The sequence below is a fragment of the Hemitrygon akajei genome, chromosome 20, assembly GCF_048418815.1.
Source record: "Hemitrygon akajei chromosome 20, sHemAka1.3, whole genome shotgun sequence".
Taxonomy (NCBI): domain Eukaryota; kingdom Metazoa; phylum Chordata; class Chondrichthyes; order Myliobatiformes; family Dasyatidae; genus Hemitrygon; species Hemitrygon akajei.
The window spans coordinates 33543120-33569296 of record NC_133143.1 but is presented as its reverse complement, the minus strand read 5'-3'; the positions used below and the strand labels follow the sequence as shown (position 1 = coordinate 33569296).

Here is a 26177-nt window from a genome sequence, read left to right as displayed (position 1 = left end):
TCTAAGAAATTTGCGAAGATTTGGTATGCAATCTAAAACTTCGACAAATTTCTATATTTGGGTGGTGGAGAGTAAATGGATTGGATGCATCATGGCCTGGTACGGAAACACCAATGCCATTGAACAGAAAAGGCTAAAAAAAAAAGTAGTGGGAACAGCCCAGTCTCTCATCATTGAGCACACCTAAAATGAGCGCTGTCACATTTTTTGTAATTGAGGACACCCACCATGCAGGCCATGGTCTCTTCTGGCTGCTGCCATCAGGAAGAAGGTACGGGAGCTCAGATCCCACACCACCTGGTTCAGGAACAGTTATTTCTCCTCATCCATCGGGCTCTTGAGCCTGAGGGGATAACTCAACTTCACTCACCCCAACACTGAGGTGGTCCCACAAACTGTGATCTCACTTTCACAGACTCTAAAACTTAAGTTCTCAATATTAATTTCTTGGTTATTTATTATTATTGTTCTTTTTCCTCTTTTTGAATTTGTATAGTTTGTTGCCTTTTGCTCATTAGTTGTTTGTCATTGATGTATGCGGTTTTTCGTTAACTATTGTATTTCTTTGTAGTTACTGTGAATGCCCACAAGAAAATAAACCTCAAGCTAGTATATGGTGACATATATACTTCAAAAATAAATTTACTTTGAACCTTTGGGAGGTCTTTCAATGATTCCTCTGATTGAAAAGAACATGTCATTTAAGTTCTGGGCAACATAAACAATAACATGGAATAGCAGAGCTGAATTAAGAATTCAGAATTAATAATTAGTAAAGTGCTCACAGAACCATAGAAGGATAGCCCTTTCAGATACTCAAACTATTGCAGAGTTAGTGCAGATATAATGCGGTTGATCTCACATTCCAATTCCAATTTCAATTTACTTTGGGTTTTGTAAGGCAATTAAAATTTCTGGCACTCTTGAAGAAAAAAAATTTCAAAATGATAAATGTGAATTTTTCTTTAAAATATTCATATACGGCTTAGAAAAACAACTGATTTACATCAATCTCATGAACTAGTATACTTGGAATATTGTGTTCAGTTTTGGCCACATTATTATAGGAACAAAGTGAAGCTTTAGAGAGGGTGTAGAAGAGGTTTACCAGGAATCTGCCTGGATTAGCAAGCATGTTTTATGATGATAGGTTGAGCGGGCTAGGGCTTTTTTCTTTAGAGCCAAAAAGGATGAGAGGGGACTTGACAGAAGTGTACAAGATGATAAGGGGCATAGATCGAATGGATAGCCAGGGACTTCTTCCAAGGGCAGAAATAACTCACCTGAGATGGCATAATTTTAAGATGATTGGAGGAAAGTATAGGACGATTGTCAGAGGTAATTTTTTTTACACAGCGAGAGGTGGGTTCATGGAATGCCCTGCCAGAGGTGGTGGTAGACGCAAATACATTAGGGAAATTTAAGAAACTCTTAGGCACATAGAGGATAGAAAAGTGGAGGGCTATGTAAGGGAGAAGGGTAAGATTGATCTTAGAATAAGTAGAGTAGGTTAAAAGGTTGGCACAATGTTGTGAGCTGAAGGACTTGTATAGTGCTGTTAAGTTCCATGTTCTACGTATGACTTATTGATAGTGTCATGAAGTGCACTAACAAGTTAGTAAGGTAAAAGTGATAAGAGATTGACAGATATTGCTGTGTAGATGGTTTTAGAAACATGATTATTGTCATTTAAAATGAAATATAAAGATTCATATATTCAAATGGCATAACCTTTAACTCATATACAGGAAGAGTCATTAATTAAAAGAGCTTAAAGTACCATTTTTGATGGCTGGTTAGCTGATAACAGATTACATATTAATAGAAGTAAACACAATGGAAGGCCTGATTTTTTTTAATAGTGGTGTGTTGTGATACTATTACAATAAAAACAACAATTTCATTGCAAACATCAGGCATGGAGTGACATTGATGTTCATGCACAATTTTATGGTGTACACCTCCATATAAAATGTGATAAAATACTCAGGAGGTTTTGTTTAAGCAGCACTCCTATACTGTGTCTATTTATACAAACAGAATTGAATTTACTCTGAGCTTTGAAGTTAATATTTAGTGTGATGAAGTATTCTTATTTAGTATTAATTCAAATTAAGACCAACTTATTTAGAATCTACTTTAACTACATATTAATTTCTTTTGAAACTGACACATGAGTGGCAGTTACCTGCACCTAGTAAGCAAACAATGTGTGATAGACAGTACTTTCAAAGGAATATGATATCAAATCTATATCAGCTACATCAGGTGAGATATTAAACAAAAGTTTTGCTTGTTCTGTCAGGCAGTATTGTTAAGAATAACACAAGAACTCTTCCCCAATATTGCAGACAATATTATCCAAGCAACATCACTAAACCAGATGTTTTGAATATTTATTTCATTGTTGTTTCTAAGGCCATTTTATTTACAAGTGTGTTTCCAAATTTCTTTATATTTCAAAAATTACTGGACTTCAAAAGCACTTCTTGGTTTGGCAATGGTTTAAGATCCAAGGTTATATCCTAAGAATCAGATTTACAATCTGCTCAACTCTTAAATAACACTTTCATCGCCTGATTCTTTTAGCGCCACTGACTAGGGGAAAAAGAGCCTACAAATGATGATTGAATATGAATCTGGTGTTTCATTGGAAACTGCTTTACTTGCCCAGACAAAGTTCAGTCAGACTTTTTCCCTTATTTCTAAAAATCAATAAATGGAAATATTAAAAAATAAAACTAATAGTGCATTCAATTTCTACTGTAGTTTTAAAATTTCTTATTGGCTGTTCATGTATTTCCATCTTTATTCAGCTGGCAAGAGAACAGCAAATATTTTTTGGGAGGGTGTTCAGAAGCTAAAAGGCCTCTGAGGTTATAAGCAAAAATGGCAATTAAGTCTACTCTTAGCACAAGGGCTGCATAGTGCTTCAATGATCATCATTTCATGTTCATTTGCAGCTAGGTTCATGAAGAATCCCTCTGAATAGACTTGATCCTTGTCAGAACTTCACTCAGACTGGAGCAACATTTATTCCATTGAAGTCAAATACTGTGCTGCCTCAATTTTTATGAAACATATTTTTCAAATTATCAAGAGAATGATAAAGCCTGATCATCACTGTTTTATATAAAACATCAAATTAGGTCTTTATTGCTAATTTTGCAGTTGCCTGGTTTAGTATCTGAAGACAAATTCAAGTTATGCTTATTGGCATTCGAGACCAAAACCATGCACTAAATTCAGACTTTCAAACATACGTATTTTACCTGATACTCATTTTCTCCCTTTTCCCAATCTAAGCCTTGACATATGTTAACAGACGTTCTTGGCCCTCTAGTGGGGAAACATGGAATCCTTAGTAAACGTGAACGTTCACACTGCTGCAAAGATTAACTGCAGCAGAACAAAACTGTGGCTGATTCTCACTTGGAGAGATTAATGGTGCTGCTGAGTCTCAATGACCATTTGCTGTAATGTGCCTGTGCAGTAGCTTAAATATGGAGAAAGTTATTGAGACCGCACAAAAACAAAAGGTGATGAAAACACTCAGTACATCAGATAAACCTATTTCTTCTCCATAGATACTCATGTTTCAGGATGATAATCCTTATGCCAGACTTTCAAGTATAACCAGCTGGTTTTAAGTTGTAGGGAAAATGGGGGGGGGATGGAGGGAATAGGGAAATGTATGTGATCGTGCGATATAAAAGACCAAACATTGTACAGAATTGAGAGATAGAAGAGAGCAAACAATGAAAATAGTGTTCCTGTTAGCTGAGGGTATTGAAGGCTTGTTACTTGTAGTGAAATATACGCAAGAGATGTAAACAGAGGGAGATGGTGGGGATAGTTCCAGCATACTTCACCTCTTCTGTGAAATACAGGAGACCAGACTGTCTGAAATAGAAGAATGATGTAAATACCAAACAGACCAGCCATACCTGTGGAGGGACAAAGATTCAGTAAACATTTGAAGTTTTGCATTGAAGTCATCAACCTGTCAGTTCTGACACAAACTAGAAAGACTAAATTCCATAATTCCAGACAACTAATGATCTAATGTACCCAGTTGTAAGATGAGCTGCTGTCCTTCAGCTTACTTTGTTAGAAGTAATGTAAAGGGCCTAAGAGAAATGTCAGAATGAAGAATTCAAGTGATAGGCAACTCGAAAGTCAGAGTCACCCTTTTCCAATTTGGTTAATTGCATTCTGTACTCATGGACTGAGCACAGAATGCAATTAACAATAATCCTGGCATGGATTGCATCGGACTCTGTCCAGACCTCCACTCTGTGCTTTGTATTCGAAGGCCAATGACGTGGATATGTGATAAAGGGTATCCAAAGTCTAGGCTTCTGCTGTGTGTTTGAAGACAAGCAATGGCAAGTGCTGTGTTGTGAGTCATAGAAAAGTACAGCACAGAAACGGGCCCATTGGCCCATTCAGTCGGTGCTGAACCATTTAAACTGCCTCAGTTATGACAAGATTTCACCATCCACTCTCAGTCAGTATCTCTCTACCTGCACAGTTCAGCCTTTCTTGGTCTTCAGGACCCTTATTTTCTTCACTTTTCCTTGATCTAACAAGATTTCATTAACCTGAAACCTTAACTCTGTTAACATAACATATACTGCTTGGCCTGCTCAGTGTTTGTAGGGATTTCTGATTTTACCTCAGATTTTTACTGAGAGAATACAAGAACAGAAGTGGACAGACAGTACTGTAAGAGTGTAAATATCTCCTTGAGGAGAGACTGGAAGTGCTTGGTTTGTTTTCCTTGGAGTGGAAAGATTTGAGGGGACCTAATTGAGGTATACACAATGTATAGTAGGCACAAGGGTGCAATGCTGTGCAAGTCCAAAAATCCCTGAAGGTGGCAGCACAGGAAGATAAGGTGGTGAAGAAGACATGTGAGATACTTTACTTCATTAGCTGGGGCATGAAATATAAGGGCAGGGAAGTTATGGTACATCTTTTTAAAACACTGGTTAGGTCTCAGTTGGGGTACTGTGTGCAGTTCTGATCATCATATTTGTAAGAAAGATGTTATTCTACTGTTGTTGATAAAGTCTTAGATGGTGATAAGGAGATATACAGGAACAAGATAGTTTGGCTTGTTGTGTAGTGTTGCAACAACAATCTCACAGTCAGAGTCACCAAGATCAAGAAATTGTGGACTTCAGGAAGAAGAAGTCTAAAGAACATGCACCAGTCCTCATTGAGGGGGGTCAGCATTAGGAAAGGTAGGCAGGTTTAAGTTCCTGGGCATCAACATCTCTGAGGATTTGTCCTGGGCCTAACACATTGATACAATCATAAAGGCAGAACACTGGCAGTTCTACTTCGTTTGGATTATGAGGAGATTTGATATGCCACCAAAGACTTACAAATTTCTATAGATGTACACTGGTTGCATCACAGCCTGCTACGTAGGCTCCATGGATAAGATCACAAGAGGCTGCAGAGGGTTGTAAACTCAGCCAGCTCCATCACAGGAGCCGCTCTCCCCATCATCAAGGACACCTTTGAGAAGCTGTGTCCCAAGAAGGCAGCATCCATCATTAAGGACCATCACTATCCATGACATGCCCTCTTCTCATTACCATATCGGGGAGGAGGTACAGGAACCTGAAGACCCACACTCAACCATTCAAAAACAGCTCCTTTCCTTCTGCCATTAGATTTCTGAGTAGTTCATGAACATTTCCTCATTATTCCTTTTTTGCACTATTTGTTATTTATAGTAATTCTATTTTTTATGTACTGTCCTGCTGCCACAAAACAACACTTAATATCGTACAAGACAGTGATATTAACCCTGATCTATCAGCAGGATAGTGTTTTACATAATCTTCAGAACAACTGAGCTCATTTTCCATTGGAATGAAGAAAGTTGAGGTGGGACCTACCAGGTGTACAACATAATGAAGGGCATAGACAGAGTGGAAAGTACAAAAATTTCCAGACAGCACAGAGGTATCACAAACTGGATGTCATAGGTTTACAGTAAGGGGTGAAAGATTTAGAGGCAATCTGAGGATTTTTTTTACCCAAACAATGACTGGAATCTGGAACACACTACTACAGTGTGTGATAGAAGCAGACAGTCTCACAACACTAGACATGTATTTGAGATGCAAGGCACAGAAAACTACTGTCCATAGTGCTGGTAAAATGGAAACAAAAATACAAGTGCAGGAAAAACTCAGTCAATCAAGCAACATCAGTGGAAAGAGAAATGAGTGTAATGACTCTTCCTCAGAACTATTGGAAGGATGCAGGATTTAACCTTTGTCAAAGCAGAGCTTTGTAAAGAGGACTACAAAATCTGCTGCTGGAACTAAGAGGGTCAAGCAGTTTCTGTTAAAATAAATGGATAGTCAAGGATTTGGGTCAAGACCCTTCATCTGGATGACGGAGAAGAGTGATCGGAGATAAAATATATAGAAATAGATTAAGATAGATCAGGTGTAAGGACCATGAGTGTTGTTGGTGAGCTTATTTAAAAGTAACAGTGAGGAAAGGACATAATCATTATAATAGAAAATAATGAGAGAGCAGTTTACTGTAAGTAAGACGCAGGAAGATTTTGCTCATCAGATTTACATTGTTCACAATGGCGGTGGAGCAAGTTGCAGGACAGCTCAGAATGGGATTGGGAAGCATACAACCGGAAGCCCAGGATCACTCCTGTTTGAAAGGAGATGTGCTGCAAAGCAATAATCTAATCTACATCGTTTTCTCCAATGTAGAGGCCATATTTCAAACACAAAATGTAGTCGACCAGATTGGAAGAAATGCAAGTGAATTACAACTTAACCTGGAGTAACTGTTTGGCTTTTCTCTGGATGGTGGGAAGAAAAGCTGTGAATAGATATTGCATCTGTTCTAGTTGCATGCTAAGAATCAGTGGGAAAGGGAGTGGTGAGTGGGTTGGTAAAACAAATGAAAGAGTCACAAAGTGAATGGTCTCTATGAGATGCAGGAAGATGTGGGTAGTGGAGGGATTTTGAAGAGGTTTGGTTTGTCAGCTAAAACACTCAACATTTCTATAGATGTATCATGGAGAGCATTCTGACAGACTGCATCACTGTCTGGTATAGGAGGGCTACTGCACAGGACCAATAGAAGCAACAGAAAGTTGTAAAATCAATCAGCTCCATCTTGGGTACTAGCTTCTGTGGTACTCAAGAAACCTTCAAGCAGTGGTGTCTCTGAAAGATGACATCTGTTAAGGACCCTCATCACCCAGGGCATGCCATCTTCTCATTGTTAACGTCAGGAAGGAGGTGCAGAATCCTGAAGGCACACACTCAATGATCAGGAACAGCTTCCTTCCCTCTGCTGTACAATTCTTAAATGGACATTGAGCCCATGAACACTACATCAATTTTTAAGATATTTTGTTTTCCACTATTTCTAATCTATTCAATGTACATATACTTACTGTAATTGATTTACCGTTATTTTTCTTTCTATATTATCATGTATTGCATTGTACTGCTGCTGCTAAGTTAACAAATTTCACACACATGCTGGAGATAATTAACCTTATTTTGATTCTGATTCTCTGAGTTGGAAGTAATTATGTTTTAATTTCAAATGTCAAAATGTTCAATTGTTTTCCATTGTTAACAGAAGACCAATGTTAAATTAGACAACTTATATTGATAAATTAACACTTAATACTTTTTCCCAATTACTAGCACAAGGAATGGATACATCTAACTCAGTGGTTCCCAAAGTGGGTAATATCATCCCCCTGGGGCGGTGGGAGTTTCTGAGTGGGTGATAAAGAGGATGCAGGGGTGCTCAATAGTAAGGGGGGGGGGGCAGCTGAGGGATTACAAGTTTAATTTAAGAGATTAATTACTTATTATAGGCATTTATCCTTAGTACCTCATAATTGATTACAATGATCACATAATCACCTCATCTCTTGCTAACCTACCATTCTCTTAGACATTGCTCAGAGCACATTACAATGTGCTGAAATGCAATGTGATATTTCTGCATTTGATATTTCAGGAGAAATCTAGACTGAAGAAATTGTGTTACTTCTAGGCCCAGCCCACACTTTATTGCTGTTCACTGCTGTTTCATGGTGTTAGCTAGTATGATTCCCATACTCTAATTATGCAGTGATGCAATTCTTGTGAATTATGGTATGGCATTCAACGGGGTAAAGTTCAGAATCTGCCCTTTTGAATAGTCTTCAATGTTTTTCTGTAGCCCGCAGCCAAACCGAGCTATTGCTGCCCCACTTATGTATCTTCAGGCAGAGTATAGGGTTTTGCCTGAGCTACAATAACCTCATAACTTTCCCCTTTTTTATTATCGCAGTGCTTGAGGCTGGACTTATACAACAGATGATTGATAGTGGCTGTTAATCCATAACAAAGATGGAAGAAGCAGACCAAATGAAAAAGAAGGGGAGACAGTGTCATGTGGAGTATCTAAAATATGGATTTATACCAGCACCAAGCAACCAGTGTATCTGTTGTGTGAAAAGGTTTTTTTCCCAGATGAGGCAATGAAACCATCCTGGCTCCTTGAACATTTGAAGAGAATACAATCTGATAAAGTAAACAAGAACTTGACTTATTTTCAGTCACTTTGTGAAAACATTCAGAAATTGAAAACACTTCAAAACATGTTTGCCAGCACTTCACAACAAAACAGTGATGGTTTGTCTGGATCATACAACATTTCATTGCTCATGGCAAAATCTGGAAAGCCCCATTCAATTGGAGAAGAATTGCAATACAGATTTCCATAAGTCACTAGACCAAATAATTAACATGATTCCGCTCAGCAACTGTTCCAAGGACAAATAGATGGAATGTCTGATAACGTGGGAGACACATTGTGCAACATACATATAACAACAGATCTTGCTCTGCATTTGGATGAACCAACATCGCCAGACAAATCTTTGCTACTTGGTTATGTTTGCTTCAGAAAAGATGAAAGTGTGGTTCAAAAGTTGTTAATTGCAAGAGGACTCAAAACAGATCCAAAGGCAGTCAATATTATGGGTTGTTGAGCAATTTTTCAAAGAGAAAGACATTTTGCTCACCAACATTCTTGCTTGTGCCACAGAAGGGGTACTATTAATGACAGGACACCAGCAAGGGGCTATTACTGTCTTTAAAAAAGCTGTACCTAACATAATTATCATTCATGGTGTAATTCACAGACAACATCTTGTTGCAAAAATTCTAAATGATCGGTTGCACAAATCATTAAATACGGTTAATTATGTTAATGACAGTAGTGAATAAAATCCAATTCTATGCTCTGTATTCTCCATTATTTAGAGAACTTTATGTTGAAAATGATGAATAGTTTGAACACCCTGTTGCACACAGAAGTCAGATAAATTTCAAAAGGAAACTGCCTGAGAAAATTTCATGTAGTTTTTGAAACTGCTAAAAATTCTTTGAAGATTCCAATGCTTCATTCAATAATCAATATTAGGCATGACGTTGCTTATTTGTCAGAATTATTCAACCGATCTTCATTTGCAAGGAAATGATGTGAATCTTATCAAAGTCAAATCAGTCATCTCCAGATTTCTGTCCAAGTTAACCCTATTTCAGTCCAACCTTGGCCATCATGACCTTTTCCAATTTCTGAACCCAAGTTGGAAGAGAAAGAAAGAAAGAATACCAGGTGCTGATCTTCAAGTAAACTGTGCCCTCCTGGGTGAGCTGCATAAAGACACGTCAAGAGAGATTTCAGGATCTTCTCTTGATCCAAATTCAAGATTGGGTAATAAATCCATTCCTGAACACTTGTAATGAGGACAATCACAGGAAGGATGGAAGAAGAACAAGTCTTACTACAAAATTACTGAGCTGAAGCAGAGGTTTAAAAAAAAATCATATCAATACTTTCGGTTGCAGAAAGAAATCTCTGAATGCTATTCTGTACTGTGGAAAAAGGTCAAGGTGTTCATTATTGCCTTTCCAACATCATATTTACTGGAGCAGTTTCAGTGCAGTCACACAACTTCTTTCAAAGTAATGAAACAGACTACAAATTGCTGAACTTGGGGATCTGAGACTCCTTCTGAGTGACATTCAGCCTAAAGTTAAGAAGCTGATATCACTGTATCAAGCCCATCTCATCTCACTGAAAGGCGAAAAAGTAATGACATACTAGTTTACTATTAATGCACGCTCTAACATTGTTGATGAAAACTGTTTTCCTGTAATTAAAGAAATAGTTTTATTTGTAGCTTTAAATATATTTGAGTAATTTTTGAAATTATTTGAAACTGCTTTGAATTTGCTGTTCCTATTTCCTTTCACTGTGCACTGTAAATCAAAATTCTTTATAGTTTTTATGTAATGGTTAAAAAGGGAGAGGAGGTGCTGAGAGTGTGGTCTAAGAGTCTAGAAGGCAGTAACTCAAAATAGTTTGGGAACCACTGATCCAACTGAATAGTGGAAGAAGCTGTAGAGGCTGAAAGGACATTCCAGAAGGCCAACAGAAAGGGTAAAATTCAGTTTCAAGAAGTCCAACAATCATACCCTGTCCTTGTCAGCCATCAACTTTGCTTTCATAATGACAGGGCATACATATCAAGTTAGCTCATTGAGTTTATTTTTGAACATTATCATTTAATTTCTGGAGAAAAGGATGGAATGGTTATGAAAGAACTATTATTTTTAGACAAGAGGAAGAATATTTTTGAAAACATATACTTTTAAATAATAATGCTGTCCAGCAATAAACTGACTCAGGTCAGAACTCTAGTAAAAAGCTTCATTCTCAAGGTTTAAATGATTAACTAACACAAGAAAATCTGCAGATGCGGGAAATTCAAAGCAGCAGCGCACACAAAGCACTGGAGAAATTCAGCAGGCCAGGCAGCATCTATGGAAAAGAGTAAACAGTTGGTGTTTCGGCAGAGACACTTTTTCAGAACCGGAAAGGAAGGAGAGGTCAGAGTAAGAAGGTGGGGGAGGGGAGAAAGAAGTACAAGGTGGCAGGTGATACATGAAACTGGGAGAGGGGAAGGGGGTGAAGTAAAGAGCTGGGAAGTTGATTGGTGAAAGAGATGAAGGATTGGAGGAGGGAGAATCTGATAGGAGAGGATAGAAGGCCATGTTAGGGGGAGGAGCACCAGAGGAACTGATGTGCAGGTAGTAAGGAGATAAGGTGAGAGAGGGTACAGGAATGGAGAATGGTGAACCAGAAGTTCGAGAAATCGATGTTCATGCCATCAGGTTGGAGGCTATGCAGATGGAATATAAGGTGTTGCTTCTCCAACCTGAGTGTGGCCTCATCACAGCAGTAGAGGAGGCCACGTTGGAATGGGAATGGGAAGTGGAATTGAAATGGGTGGCTACAGGGAGATGCCAGTTTTTCTGGCGGATGAAGCGTAGGTATCCCAATCTACGTCAGGACTCAGATATCCAAAAGATGACCTCAACAGACTCACGGGTGAAGTGCCACCTCACCTGGAAGCACTATCTGGGGCCCTGAATGATAGTGAGGGGGGAGGTGTAGGGGAAAGTGTGGCACTTGTTCTGCTTGCAAGTGTAAGTACCAGGAGGGAGGTCTGTGGGGAGGGACAAATGGTCAAGGGAGTTGCACAGAGGCTGCAACCCCCCACTTGTCAATTCACCAAGTTGATTAGAGTTTCATTCCAGAGCTTTATGGGAATTTCATAATTTCTAGGTTATCTGTTACTGGAAGCACAGGTTACTACATTTACTGATCTTTTTTACATCAATGAAACATACAGTTTAGAAACAATAGGATTTAAGAAAATAGTAACAAATACAACCCAGTCTACACTGCATGCATTATTATGGCCCATTCAAATATTTTTGCTGCATTATCAATATGCAGTAAATGGCCAAATCTGCCAACACAAAGCAAAGATAAAATAATCTTTCCTTTTGGTTCCATTGACTTTTCTTATAGCAACTTTCCACTGCAGTTTGCCTGAATAGTACTTTTCATATTAATCTACTAAGACTGCTTCTCTTAGTGTTGCTGATCTGTAGCTTATGAAACTAGAAAATGAAAGCTTATGAACTATTTTTTCAATTACTAACAACTACTTCAGTGTATCAAGTTAAAATTAATAAGATCATATGCCATCCAGAGCTAGTACAAGTAATCAGTTTCAAAGAAAACATTCCACTTTTATTGATGGAACAACTCTTTCAGAATTCAAGGTGTTTGGTTTGTTTTACAAGCAACATCAGTTTTGAAGTTAAGATGTATGCAGTATGCTGTGCTGATAGCACTTCTTTGCAATTGCTGGTATTGATTTAAAATTAAACAGCCTCTCAATACTCTAGGAAATTTTCATGAATAAAAATGGTTAACAATAGTATTGGTAAAACAGCACAAATATTAATATAACTGAACAGTGGCTTTGTATGTTCAAGGGTACACAAGCTGCAACTTTTGCTTACACGATAATCAGCGTTTTCAAAATTATTACATTGTGCTTTGTGATAATCCTGAAAACTACTTACGTTTTCTAAAGGAATAATTCAAGACTACAGTTAATGGGAACCCAAATATCAATATATTCCAGACAGAACAGAGTTTGTATTTGCTCATGTAAATTTTTAACTACAGAAGCCCAGAAATAAAATTCCTTATTAATGACCCTCATGTAAAGAAACCCCAATATTCTTATTAAATCTGATTCATATGCAAATTCAACCCCAAAGTAGCTGATAAATGTGGCCCAGCTACTTACATTGTATAAGTGAAGGCCGGTAAATGTTGGTCAAGCCATTGAAACCTACATTGAACTTTTCGATTCAGTCTCACACATACCTGCAAATTACACTGTAATCTTTTCAAATCCCCAATTTGCAGTGGTCACTCTTTAGCTAATTAGTTACTATCTAGCTTCTATAAACATTCTCTTGTTGCCATCAGTAGTTCCAGGTTCAGATTATGAACTTGGTTTACAATTTAAAATCTCTGGGCTACAAACATATCTCTCATAAGGTAAATGAAGGGAAAGTAGAACAAAGCTGACAGTCTACCAATGGGGCAAGTTTCAAATACTACATTTGTCCTGATGAAAATCTTGGCCCGAAAAGTCAACTATTTATTCACCTCCATAGATGCTGCCTGATTTGTTCGAGTTCCTTCAGAATTTTGTGCTGCTCAAGATTTCCAGCATCTGCAGAATCTCGTGTTTCAAATTTTAAATATATCATTTCTCAAGAAAGATGCAGCCATTTAGACAACGAGGTTCACTGTTTGCTTTTGGACAGTTAAAATGCAAAAAAATCAGAATTATACCAAGAAGTAACAAAATTAAGCAACAGATGGAAAGGTTCCCATTTTCAAGCAGTAGATGGCCTCCCAACAAAAGGAGCCAGCCCAATGTAAATGTTAATTACTTCCTACTTAACAAATTAAAAAATAGTCTACAAATCCACTATCATGGGGTTGGGGGGAGGGGGAGAGTATTACTTTGGTCATGATCCATTGCCTAAAATTTCTGTTGTGCTAAGAGCACATTGTTTAGGGAATAATGAAGTCATAATTTTCATGAAGGAAAATAGCAGGTAGGTCTCAAGAAAGGACAGGAAGGTAAGAAGAGATGGGTTGTTGGAAAGAAGAAACATTAGCATGAAGAGGAACAGATTAAACTAAGATGAAGCCTGTGCTGGACAAAAGATGTTTTTTTAAAGTGCTTCTACAGTGCAAGCAACCCTTTTAAACATAGCTGTTGCAAGAAAATACACAATAAAAGATGGGCTTTGGAACGACATGTTCCATTTTCCCCAGCATTACTCTAAAAAGAACATTGTTATTATTAGGTCCACATATGGTAGAAACAGCAGTACAAGTGCAATTTATAGCCACAAATTCCACTGTGGTGCAACCTTACCTAGTAATAATCTTAACTGTGTTCTACTACCAAAATATTTTTATTAAAAATGTTTCATGCACATTGCACTGTTAAAACCAGTGCTTCACAAATATTCACTGGTGTCTGATGAGGAATGGAATAAGGTTTGATAGACATTAAGTTACAGAACCATAGAAAAATGAAGTAATGCCACATGAATAAAATTTAGGGGTAAGATTAGAATATTCTGCTTACTCTGGTAGGAAAAGCAGGAATGTGGTGGAAGAGATGACTAGCAGAACTTCTTAATCAAAGAACTGGACAAATACTCAATTCTACTGAATATGTAACCAATTAAATTGACTCTCGACAAATTTCTTTCCCTTCCCAATTCATTTAAAACAACAGGTCAATTAAGGTCAGAACATGAGACTCATTAAGTTTTGTGACTGTTTTACAGCTGTTCACTGAACAGTAGCAAGGAATTTTTAAAAATCGCTTATAATTCAGCAGAAGAATTTACATATTAAGAGTTCAAAGATAGCAATGTTTGAATAATTTATTTTCAGCATATTTAGTGTTGAGCATGTTAAAGTACAGAGCCTTTTGTTAACCATCATAACTATTAAAAACAAAAACGTGCTATACAAATTCACTCTAAATACATAAAAGTAATGCTTTAATCAATCTAAAAGGAGAGATAACCAATGTAATATTATCTTTTGTTAAATCCAATATAATTTCAAACAGTTAATTTATATTAGAGAAATTCATCGGTCCAATTTGTTTTTAAAGCATTTATAAACCTAGACTGATAGGTCAACAAAAGCATTGAGGTATCTATAAATGACATGCTGCAGACTGCAAAAGACCATGACATATCAACTATGAAGTTGTTTTATTTTATATAAACTACCAAAATTTAAATACCTTCTATATCAAGCAGCCATGCATTTAAGTGGTGCAACTCAACAGCTATCAACAGTGGACTTCCCTCTTTGAAATGCAAAAAAACAGAATGCTCAACTGTCATTAACATTAAAACACTGGGTACTGTTCACAGAGTACAGACCAAGGTTTACTTCGATTATCTGTACAGTACATATACTGTAGAACAGAATATTTACATTAAACACCACTACTCTCCACAGTCTGCCTTACCTAAGTCAATAAGAACTCCAATTGCAGGCAGATGAATACACTGACTTGCTTTAAACCATCAGTTTACTGAAAGGCAACTTAATACATTATTTTTTCTCCCAATCTCAAATGTTCTAGGATTACACAAGCCATTCTGTTTTATAATATACAGACATACAGTACAAAAGATCCACAGGCCAGATACAATACAATTTACCACTTACAATATACCAAATAACACACCCATTATTCAATGAGCATTATGTTTTTTTTAAATTCTTTCATACACTTTACTGTCTCCCTCCAACTAAAAGCAAATTCACAGCTCTTTCTACTAACACACAGACCTAAAGACTGCCATTTTTGATCTACAACTGGAAATGTCATAGCTGTCAATGTATTGTCTATAAGATGCACAGGAAGTAAATCAGTAAAGTACCCAATAGACTGCAGTGCATTAAAAGCCAAGCAATAATTAATGCAGTACAGCATACAGTATCCGCAGTACATACAGCTGTAGCAGAAAACAGTAATGCTCTCAGGCTTCTACATAACAGCTCATCTTTTGATTTTGCTATGTAACAAACTTATGCAAGCAGATGTCAGTTCTAAGTCAGTGTTGCAATTTAATTAAAGTGCCCTCAAGGACATTTTAATCAAATAATCACTATAAAACTACCTGATGAAAACTTAAGTGAAGTCTAAATCAAAGAGTTATTCTCCAGACTCATCACAATTCGTTGCTTTCTTTCAAATTTATTGTTGGGTAACCACTTAAATAAACACAATCAATATCTTTTAAATTACGTTATCAAGATGGTGTTTGAAATACAAATTATGCCACAATAAATGGAATGATAGGCAGATTGGTTTACATAAAGTAGGGCACGTATGGAACAAAATACCAGCGCCAACACCTTGTACTGTAAAACCGATGCAATTCCAGGTACCAATCTAAATTTTCCAGTAAACAATCCTTATGACAACATTGCAATATTTTGACAGGGGATTGCTCAGAACTGCTTTAAAATTGAATTAAATGAATGGATTAATCAATCCTTTAAAAAAACTTTTTAAAAAGCCAAAAGGCCAACTTCAAAAAAAAACTAACTATAAATTACTGTAACCTTACCTCCTCAATGTAGGAATGACCATACAGTGAATTTTATTTTCCTCAAAAGCCAGTTTAGTACATTGATCTCCATACCATATGTCACGTTTCCTTACAGTTTTTAACTTGAGAAAATGATGAACATTAAGTTATGTACAGAACAAACTAAATATGATTTAGGTATGTTATTTGAATTTGATCGAAATAAAGCTGTTCATTGATCAGGAATGAGCAAATGAGGGCCATCCATCAATAAAATAACTGAACTTAATGCAAGCTAATTCTGCTCTGCACACATTTACTGTTGACTGACGCTCATATGCTGGCTGTCTGCTTCAGGCTCCTCCTCTTCGACATCAGCATTGTAATCTTCAAATGCGTCATCATCCACATCTGGGAGACCCAGCAACTGTGTAAATGAAATACAGGGAGTTAAACAAATTGAATGAAGCAAAGCTGAACTCCTACTTATCTCAAAATGAAGATAAAACAGCAGGGCAGCATTATGCAGCTTAAAATGTCATATAGCTGACATCAAAAAGTCTTTCAACAAATGCACAAGATATGTATTCCTAACACAGAACACATTACATGTTTATTCACAAATTTCAGACACAATTTATTGCGCAGGGGAAATCTATAAAGACTGGATACATGTAATAATGCCTCAGTAATATTTATTTATTTATTCAGATATAGTGCCATGATACCCAGCAATCTCTGATTTAATCCTAGCCTAATCATGGCACAATTTACAATAGCAATTAGCCTACCAAATGATACGTCTTTGGACTGTGAAAGGAAATTGGAGCACCCAGAGGAAAGCCATGCAGTCACAAAGAACATATAAACTCTTTAGACGGCAGTGGGAACGGAACCTCGATCACAGGTCCTGTAGAGTGTTGTGCTAACTACTACGATACTGTGCTCAAAAGTTCCAAACCAAGATTCTCTACACAAGCAAGAGAATATTGGTGGGGCAGAAGTCTGCGACTAGCCAAATGTTCTGCAAGTGAAATATTGGAAGTCATAGAATTTGTATGTCCCTGTTAGAATAAAAAGCAAGGAAAACAGTTTTCAAGGGGGATCGAGGCTCTGATTAGAAAGAAGGAAGTGATGGTAAGAACAGACAGTAAAGAACAAATGAGGAGCTTATGTAAGAAATACAAGAGAACTCAAGAGGTAAATCAGGAGGGCTAAAATAAAGCATGAGGTTGCTCTGGCAGACAAGGTGAAGGAGAATCCCGAGGGCTTCTACAAATATATTAAGAGCAAAAAGATAGCAAGGGACAAAACTGGCCCAGTTGAAGATCAGTATGGTCATCTACATATGGAACCAAAAGAGATGGGAGAGATCTTAAATGGATTTTTTTTGCATCTGTATTTACTCAGGAGACAGACAAAGTGTCCAAAGAAGTGAGGCAAAACAGCAGTGAGGTCATGGACCATATCTGAATTACAGAAGAGGAAGTGCTTGCTCTCTTGAGACAAATTAGGGTGGATCAGTCCTTAGGGCTTGACAAGATGTCCCCTCAGACCTTCTGTGAGGCTGGTAGAAATTGCAGGGGCCCTGGCAGGGGTACTTGAAATGTCCTTAAGCCGCAGGAGGATTGAAGGATAGCTAATGTTGCTTCGCTGTTCAAGAAAGGATTTACAAATAAGCGGGAAATTATAGGACGGTGAGCCTGACGTCAGTAGTGGGTAAATAATTGGAAGATATTCTAATAAACAGGATAGACAGACCCTGATTTGGGGTAGTCAACATGGCTTTGTGTGTGCTAGGTAACCTCTAACCAGGAGGAATGAAGAGGACTGCAGTAGTGATAGCAGATTCCATAATTAGAGGAATAGGTGAGATTCTGCGGATACCTGGATGGTATGTTGCCCAGGTGCCAGGGTCAGGGATGTCTCAAATTGGGTTCTATGGCATTCTAAAGGGGGAAGGTGAGCAGCCTTCTTGGCTATTCAGGTGAGTCTTGGTACATAATGCCACCATAAGTAGGAATGGTAAGGAGGTCCTGAAGAGAGATTTTAAGGAGCTAGGTAGACAGCTGAAAAGCAGGACTGTCAGGATAGTTACCTCTGGATTTATGCCTGTGCCATGTGCCAGTGAGGGGAAGAATAGGAGCTTTTGGCAGATAAATGCTTGGCTGAGGAACTGATGCAGGGGCAGGGGTACAGATTTCTGCATTACTTCTGGGTAAGGTATGACCTGTACAAAAAGGGTTACACCTGAACCCAAAAGGGACCAATATCTTTGTGGGCAGGTTAACTAGAGCTGTTCGGAAGGGTTAAATTAGGGTGGCAGTGGGATGGGAACTGGAGTGATAAGGCTGAGGATGGGGTAGTTGTTTTACAAACAAAGGCAATGTGTAGTGAGACTACTAGCAAGGACAGGCCGATGATAGGGCAAAATTGAAGTTAACGGGATGAATTGCAATGTAAAAGGGGGACAAAATCCAAAAAGGGTGATGAATACAGGACTGAAGGTGTTACATATGATTGCGTGCAGTACAAGAATAAGGTAGATGAACTTGTAGCACAGTAACAGACTAGCATGTATGAAGTTGTGGGCATCACTAAATCATGGCTGAAAGAAGATCACAGCGGGAGACAGAAAGTGCATGTCAAACGGGCAATATTATCACAGTCATAGGGGATTTCAATATGCAGGTAGATTGGGAAAATCAGGTTGGTGCTAGATCCCAAGAAGGCAAATTGATGACATTTTAGAGAAATTCATGGTTGAGCCCACCAGTGTCCGGAAATGTATGGTCATGCATTTTGGTTGACTACTTCCTAAATGGAAAGAAAATTCAAAAATCTGAGGTGCAAAGGGGCTTGAGAGTCCTTGTGCAGTATTTCCTAAAGGTTAATTTGCATGTTGAGTTGGCGGTGAGGAAGGTAAATGCAAGGTTTGCATTCATTTAGAGGACTACAATATAAAAGTAAGAATATAATGTTGAGACTTTATACGGCACTGGTGAGGCCTCACTTGGAGCACTGTGAGCAGTTTTGGGCCCTCATAGAAGAAAGGATGTGCTGACATTGAAAGGTTCAAAGGAGGTTCATGAAAATGATTTTGGGATTGAAAGACTTACCATTTGAGGAGCATTTGATGGTTCTGGGACTGTACTTATTGAAATTCAGAAGAACAAAGGGGAATCTCATTAAAACCTATTGAACACTGTAAGGCCTCGATAGAGTGGATGTGGAGAGGATGTTTCCTATGGCTGGAGTCCAGGACCAGAGGGCACAGCCCCAGAATAAAAGGACATCCATTTAGAATGGAGATGACCAGAGAGTAGTGAATCAGTGGAATTTGTTGCCAGAGACAGCTGTGAAGGCCAAGTCATTGCATGATATATATGCATGCATGGTTGGGGCTGAGAGGGAAATGGATCGGCCATGATGAAAAGGCAAAACAGACTCAATGAGCCAAATGACTTAATTCTGATCCTATATTTTATGGTAATATAGAGATTTTCGAGGAGGTTACCAGAAAAGTTGCTGAATGAAAGGCAGTTAATGCTGTCTACATGGACTTTGGCAAGGCCTTTGACAAAGTCTCACATGGGAGGCTGATTCAAAAGGTTCAGTCACTTGGCATTCAGAATGTAGTAAATTGTATTCAGCATTGTCTTAGTGGGAGAAGCCTGGAAGAGGTAGTAGATAGTGCCTCCCTGACTGGAGGTCTGTGACTAGTGGTGTGCTTCAGGTTTCAGTTCTGGGCCTGGTGTTGTTTTTCATTTACATAATGATTTGGCTGATAATGGAAACTGGATCCACAAATATGCACACCAAATGAATTAGGCCAAATGAATTTGGGGCTTTTCTAGGTTAATTGAAATGAGTTAATACAGAACAATGCTTTGAGCAAATATTTTCCTGAATGAAATAAAAGCAGGTAATAACAAGTAACTGGAAAAAATAATTGAAAAATTAATCAGGTTCTTTTTGACAATTTTAGCTGGACATTAGCATGCTCTCACATGACAGTTGCTCAAATAGAAGTGATTTATAAGAAGGACTGAACATAAAGTCATCACAGAAACAGACTCTTGGCCCACTATGCCTATGACAACTATTATTTATCTTATTTACTGAACTTGAAATGCCACAGCACAGTAGGCTATAGACTAAGAGCTCATCCATATCTGCTGAGTTTTCAGATGGGAGATGATCGTATAATCAGGTATTGCTTTTGTACAATGAAACCGGATCGGTGTGTAATATTTTAACTACACTTCACCATTTTAATTAGATAGTCAATTCATAGGTAAATTCCAGAACATTGTGCTAATTCTAAATCAGATCAAATGTTTACACTTTGTTATTGTCACATGACTTTATGCTCCTTTCCTCCAATTCTCAAGAACATTATGCTCTTTGACACAATGAAGCAAATTGGATTTAATCACACTTACAATTATAGGAACTGGAAGACTGGACAGATGGCTATGTGGCTAAAGAGATGGTAAATGGTATAAGGATTTAGATTTCTGAAACACTGGGACTGCTTTTGGGGAAGATGAAACCTTCAGGCTGTACAGGCTGGAGAGATTGCAAAGACCACCAGAATAGGTACAAATAGGTTCAACATTCTTGTGATGGGCTGGGAGATGCTAGTGCTGCTGGAGTGGGCTTAAACTAATTTGACAAGGGATTGACGAGAGACAGAGTACATATAGAATTGGCAGAGGTGCAGGTTTAGTCAAATGCAGAAGGAAAACAAAGTGAGTCGAGGACACAGTTGAGCAAGATAAGGCAGAAACACAAGACTAAATTTCATTTATTTTAATGAGTCTGATTAGTAAGGCAGATGAACATGGAGCAACAAACCATCTGCTGGAAGTTAATGGTCAAGCAGCATCTATACAAGGAAAGTTTTTGGTCAAAAGGCTGCATCAACATATAAACCACTCTCCTTTCACCTTCTCCTCTCCACTCCCAGTCCAGATGCAGAGTTCCAAACCTAAACATTGACTTTCCTTTCCTCCCACATATGCTGCACGATCCATAAAGTTCTTCCAGCAGATGTCCTGTTGCTTCAGATTCCAGCATCTGTCATCTTTTATGTCGCAGATAAACTCAGAGTATTGATTACATAAGCAATCAGAGTTCAATTCCCACAGCGGTCCATAAGGAGTTTTGTACGTCCTCAACGTGGCTTCATGGATTTCCTCCAGGTTCTCTAGTTTCCACCCACACTCCAAAGACGCATGCAAACTGTGGCCATGCTACCTACACAGGTGCCAGAAGCAACACTTGTGGGCTGCCCCCAGTACATTTCACTGTATGTTTTGATGTACAAGTGACAAAGCTAGTATTTAGTCTTTAAACATAGGAATATTACAATGTTGCTGACACAATGACATAGAGAAAGAAGGGCAGAACTGCCAACCCAACATCTTATAGCCCTGAATTTTAAGGCACGCCAGGGTGTATAAAATAGGTGACATTGCAATATTAAGGAGTCTATTACTTAAGTATATTCTGAAAGGCTCTTCAAATGAGATCATCTCAAAAAATGTTACTGGTGTTGAACTATAATCATATGGGTGAAATAACAGATTCCAACTTCCCCAATATTAACTGGGATTGTCTTTGTGTAAAAAACTTAAGGTGGGTTTTAGGAAAACTTTTAGAACCAATAAGTAGTCTGTTCTACAAGAAAAGTGGCAGTACTGAGCCTAGTCTTAGCCCTTCAAGTGGTTGGAGTGTTAGTGAGAATATATTAAAGATAATGAGCATTATTCAGTAAATTTCAAGATAATTATGGAAAAGGATAATTAAAATTTTGAAATGGAAGACAGTTGATTTCACTTTCTAAGAAAGGACCTAGCAAAAGTAGACAGGAAGACACTACTTGCAGTTATATCAACATCCCCTAATTAGGAGTCATTCAAATATAGAAATAGTGTTCGGGGCCAACATATTGGATACAAGGACAACAAATCCAAGAAACTCAATGGCAAGGGCTGGATAAAGTAAACAAAAGCATATGCCAGGTACAAAAAAAACTAAGAATAAGGGAGGTCTACCAGAGGTACAGAAGGCTGAGGGGTACAAAATTTTCACCAGCAAACAATGCGTTTGAAAATCTGAAAGGATAAAGCAAGGGGGTAAGCAGGGGAAAAGCTCAGCCCATTAGGGGCTAAAGGTGCAATCTGTACATACTACCGGAGGACATGGGTGAGGTGGTATGAATATTCCTCATCTGTATTAAGGAAGAGGATTCTGTTACAGAATTCAGGTAAGGTGTACATGTGTTTGTGGGGGTGAAGCATTAACAGTGAAATTTTGGAACAAAGTACAATTTTTAAAAAGGGAGGAGGCATTAGATACCTTAGCACACCTAGCATTAAATATTTCCCTTTCCACAGATGCCACCTGACCTACTGAGTTTTTCTAGCACTGTGTTTTTAATTCAAATTTACAACATCAGAAATGTTAGAATTTTTGTAATATCTTCTTGGTTGGAAAATGAACTTTGATATGCTCATTGTCAAGCAAGAGTTATTTATTCATTATTTAATCTTAACCATTGAGATTGACCACATAAATAAAGTTTAAAAAAAGCAATCAAGAAAACCTTTCACTATCATTCATTAGCAGTAAAATCATACAGCAGAAGTCTTTCTCTCCTTTGCATTCAAAATTTACTGACAAATCAACACAAACCCTATGCTAAATGTTACGCTAGCATCTTCATTCAAGACTACAAAATTAACACCTACATCAAAGCCTTCACCTCTTACATGTAATATTAAAAAACAGATTTTCTCAATGAAATGATATCTTATTCCATTTATCTAACACACGGAGCATTACTTAAGACCATAAGACAAAGGAGCAGAATTATGCCATTTGGCACATCGAGTCTCTGCTCTGCCATTCGATCATGGCTCATCCCTTTCCCTCTCAACCACATTTTTCTACTTCCTCCTCGTAACCTTTCATGCCCTAACTTATCAAGAACCTATCAAGTTCAGCTTTAAATACCTGCCCTCCACAGCTGTCAGTGGCAACAAATTCCATAGATTCACCACCCTCTGGCTAAAGAAATCCTTCATCTCCATTTGAAACAGACATCACTCTATTCTGAAGCTGTGCGCTATTATCCTAGACTTCCCCCCTATAGGAAACAGCCGCTCCACACCCACTCTTTCTAAGTCTTTCAACATTCAATAGATTTCAGTGAGATTCCCCCTTTGTTCTAAATTCTAATGAGTAAAGGCTCAGAGCCATCAAAAGTTCCTCATACGATTACCCTTCATTTCTGGAAACATTTTCATGAATTTCCTTTGAACCCCCTCTAATATCAGCATATACTTTCTTAGATAAAGGGCCCAAAATTGCTCACAATAGCCCAAGTGAGGTCTCACTTGCAATAAAGCCTCAGTATTTCACCCTTGTCTTACTTATTTAAATTTAAAACCTATGTTACAGAAGAGACTGGATAGAGCATGAAAAGAAATTAAGAGGGAAATTGTTGGGATGCTAACAAGTATAGTGTAAAAGCCTGACAGCACAGGACAGACTGCTCAAAGTAGTAGTGTAGGGAAAGAACTGGATGACAATAATCAAACAGGATTTAATGTAAAGAATATTAAACTGTCAACTGTGATAGGACAAGAATGGGGACAAGAAATGGAAGATGACTTATTTTAGTACAGAAGCGAACAAATGTGTGGCGATTTGTACAGCTACACTTCTGAAGCTACAAAAGATTGAAAAGCTTACAGGCATAACTGGATGCTCTACAATTCTGAGGGAATGATAAATCTTGGCAAAACACAACAAGGAAAAAAATAAAGATATGGTTTTTGACAGCAAGACCATCAAAAGCCAAAGAAATCAACAGTAATCATCAAATCTCAATCAAGCAAAGGACTTTGTATCACACTATATTGCCATTATCATTTTTAACACTTGGATGACAATATCAGGGGTGAAAAGCACAGGTAGAAAATTCAGGCAACATTTAAACACATATACAGTCCTTGCACTACACATGAAAGGTTGATGTTTGATCAATTGCAGCATCTGGATCCTATCTTCAAATATTAACTGTTCATCAATAACAGTAAATAATATTGTCTTGGTGATTATTAATTGCAGAAGGAAGCTAAAGAGACAAAGAGAGAAAAGAGCTATTTCTAAGGAGGATGAGAACCATAAATTAATATGCATTTGCTTAAAAAATGAAATAATACCTGAAGAATGTCTTGGCCCAAAATGACAACTGTTGATTCATTTCCACAGATGCTGTCTGACTTGCTAAGTTCTTCCAGCATTTTGTGTGTGTTACTTGTACTGTATATTTATGTATTAAAATAAGTATACAAGTAGTATTTCCCTTGAAAGTAGCTATATTTAACACTTACAGGTTTGAATGACTTGAAGACTTTTTCCAGTACTTCAGAGAGGGTCTTCTTCCCACAGGATAAGATGTATTCTTGTACCAATTGTAGGAATGGTAGACAGTCCTCACTTTCACTCCACACATGCTGAAGAGATGGAGACAGAGATAAAAACATGTTATTACTGAAGTCAATATTATAATGGTATCACATTCCACAATTACAATATCACCAAGTGTCAAAAATTTCTAATCAAATGCTAAATTGTCAAATAGCTTGAACTTGACTGTTAATTTATTAGAAGTACATTTTGCTTTTCTGCACAATCTTTCATACTATCAATAATGGTTGCCTTATTAGTTATATAATTACTTTATGCTCATAGTTATATATAAAATAAATGTGTATTTTAAAATTTATTTAGAGATACACAGAATGGTAACAAGCTCCTCTGGTCCAACGAGCCCACACTGCCCAATTACAACCAAGCGACCAATTAACCTGCTGATACATAATGTTTGGAGAGTGGGAGGAAACCAGAGCTCACAGAGAAAACCCACATGGTCACAGGACGAAAATACAAACTCCTTACAGGCTGAACTGAACCAGAGTTGCTGGCGCTGTAATAGTGTTACACTAACTGCTACACTACCATGCCACCACAGTTTATTGTAGCTTATTAGTTACCTGGTTCAGAAGTTTTTAAACTCTAGGCTTACTTCATGATATTGCTCGCGTATTGTCAGGAATATGTACTATGAAGCTACCAAGCCTGTTAATCAATTTCTAGAACTAAACTAAAAAATATAGTACAGACACAAGATCAGAAAACATACCCCCAACCAAGCCTATCATTTCTAAAACCAAAAATCATCCAGCTTATTAAAATGGGTAAGCCAATTAAAGCTGAAAAGGGAGAAATTTCTTAAATTGGAGGATGCTGAACCCTTGGAATTGTCTATCCCAAACACCCTAGGTAGCGCAATCATTATGAATGATCTCTAGGCTTTAAGAGTTATGGAGGATAATGCTGGAAAATGGCACTGAGGAGGAAGGTTAGCCATGATATTGATGAATGCTGAAGCAGGCTTGTAGGATAATATGTTCTACTCCTGCTCCTACTTCTATGTTCTTATTTGATGACAAATACATGGATTTAGAATCCATCATGGTGATGAAAGAGCAATCATTTATCACAGAAGCAGTGGTATAGTGCTAAGCTAGGATTATTGAGAGAATGCTTGGTCAAAATAGTAGGAAGAAGGCAGACACCAAGTTATGGGAATAAAAATATCACATGCCAAGACTTGGAAACTAGGAAAAAAGTCTCGAGAGCAAAGAAAATCAAAAGCTTCTGGAAATGTTTGAAAATAGAAGAGAGTATGATACAGTAAAATACAGCACAGTATGGGCCTTTTGGCCCACATTGTTGTGCTGACCTATATATAACCTACTGCACAGTCAGTTTTTGGAGGGAATAAACAGAAGATATTTTGGGCTGAGCTCCTGCAGGCCCGAAACATTGACTATGATTATTCCCCTCAATAGATGTTTTCTAACTTGCTGAATTCCTCCAGCACTTTTTGTGTTGTTCAAGATTTCCTGCATCTGCTAACCTCCTTGTGTTCATGATCTATCTTAACCGCTCCTCCTACACAGCCCATAACCCTCCATTTTTTTTTTACATCCATCTCCCCATCCACAGGTC

At 37.8% G+C, this 26177-nt stretch overlaps 1 protein-coding gene across 1 annotated transcript in view; it reads right to left on the bottom strand.

Annotated features, from left to right (window-relative positions):
- Window positions 1-14396: 14396 nt before the first annotated feature.
- Window positions 14397-26177, bottom strand: part of mturn (maturin, neural progenitor differentiation regulator homolog (Xenopus)) — a 40801-nt gene continuing 29020 nt past the window's right edge. The window contains exons 2-3 of the mRNA XM_073024113.1: window positions 24494-24616; window positions 14397-16512 (exon numbers count right to left, since the gene is read on the bottom strand). Of these exons, the coding sequence (XP_072880214.1) occupies window positions 16402-16512; window positions 24494-24616 (234 nt within the window). The 3' untranslated portion in view covers window positions 14397-16401. The remainder of the gene's footprint in view (window positions 16513-24493; window positions 24617-26177) is intronic.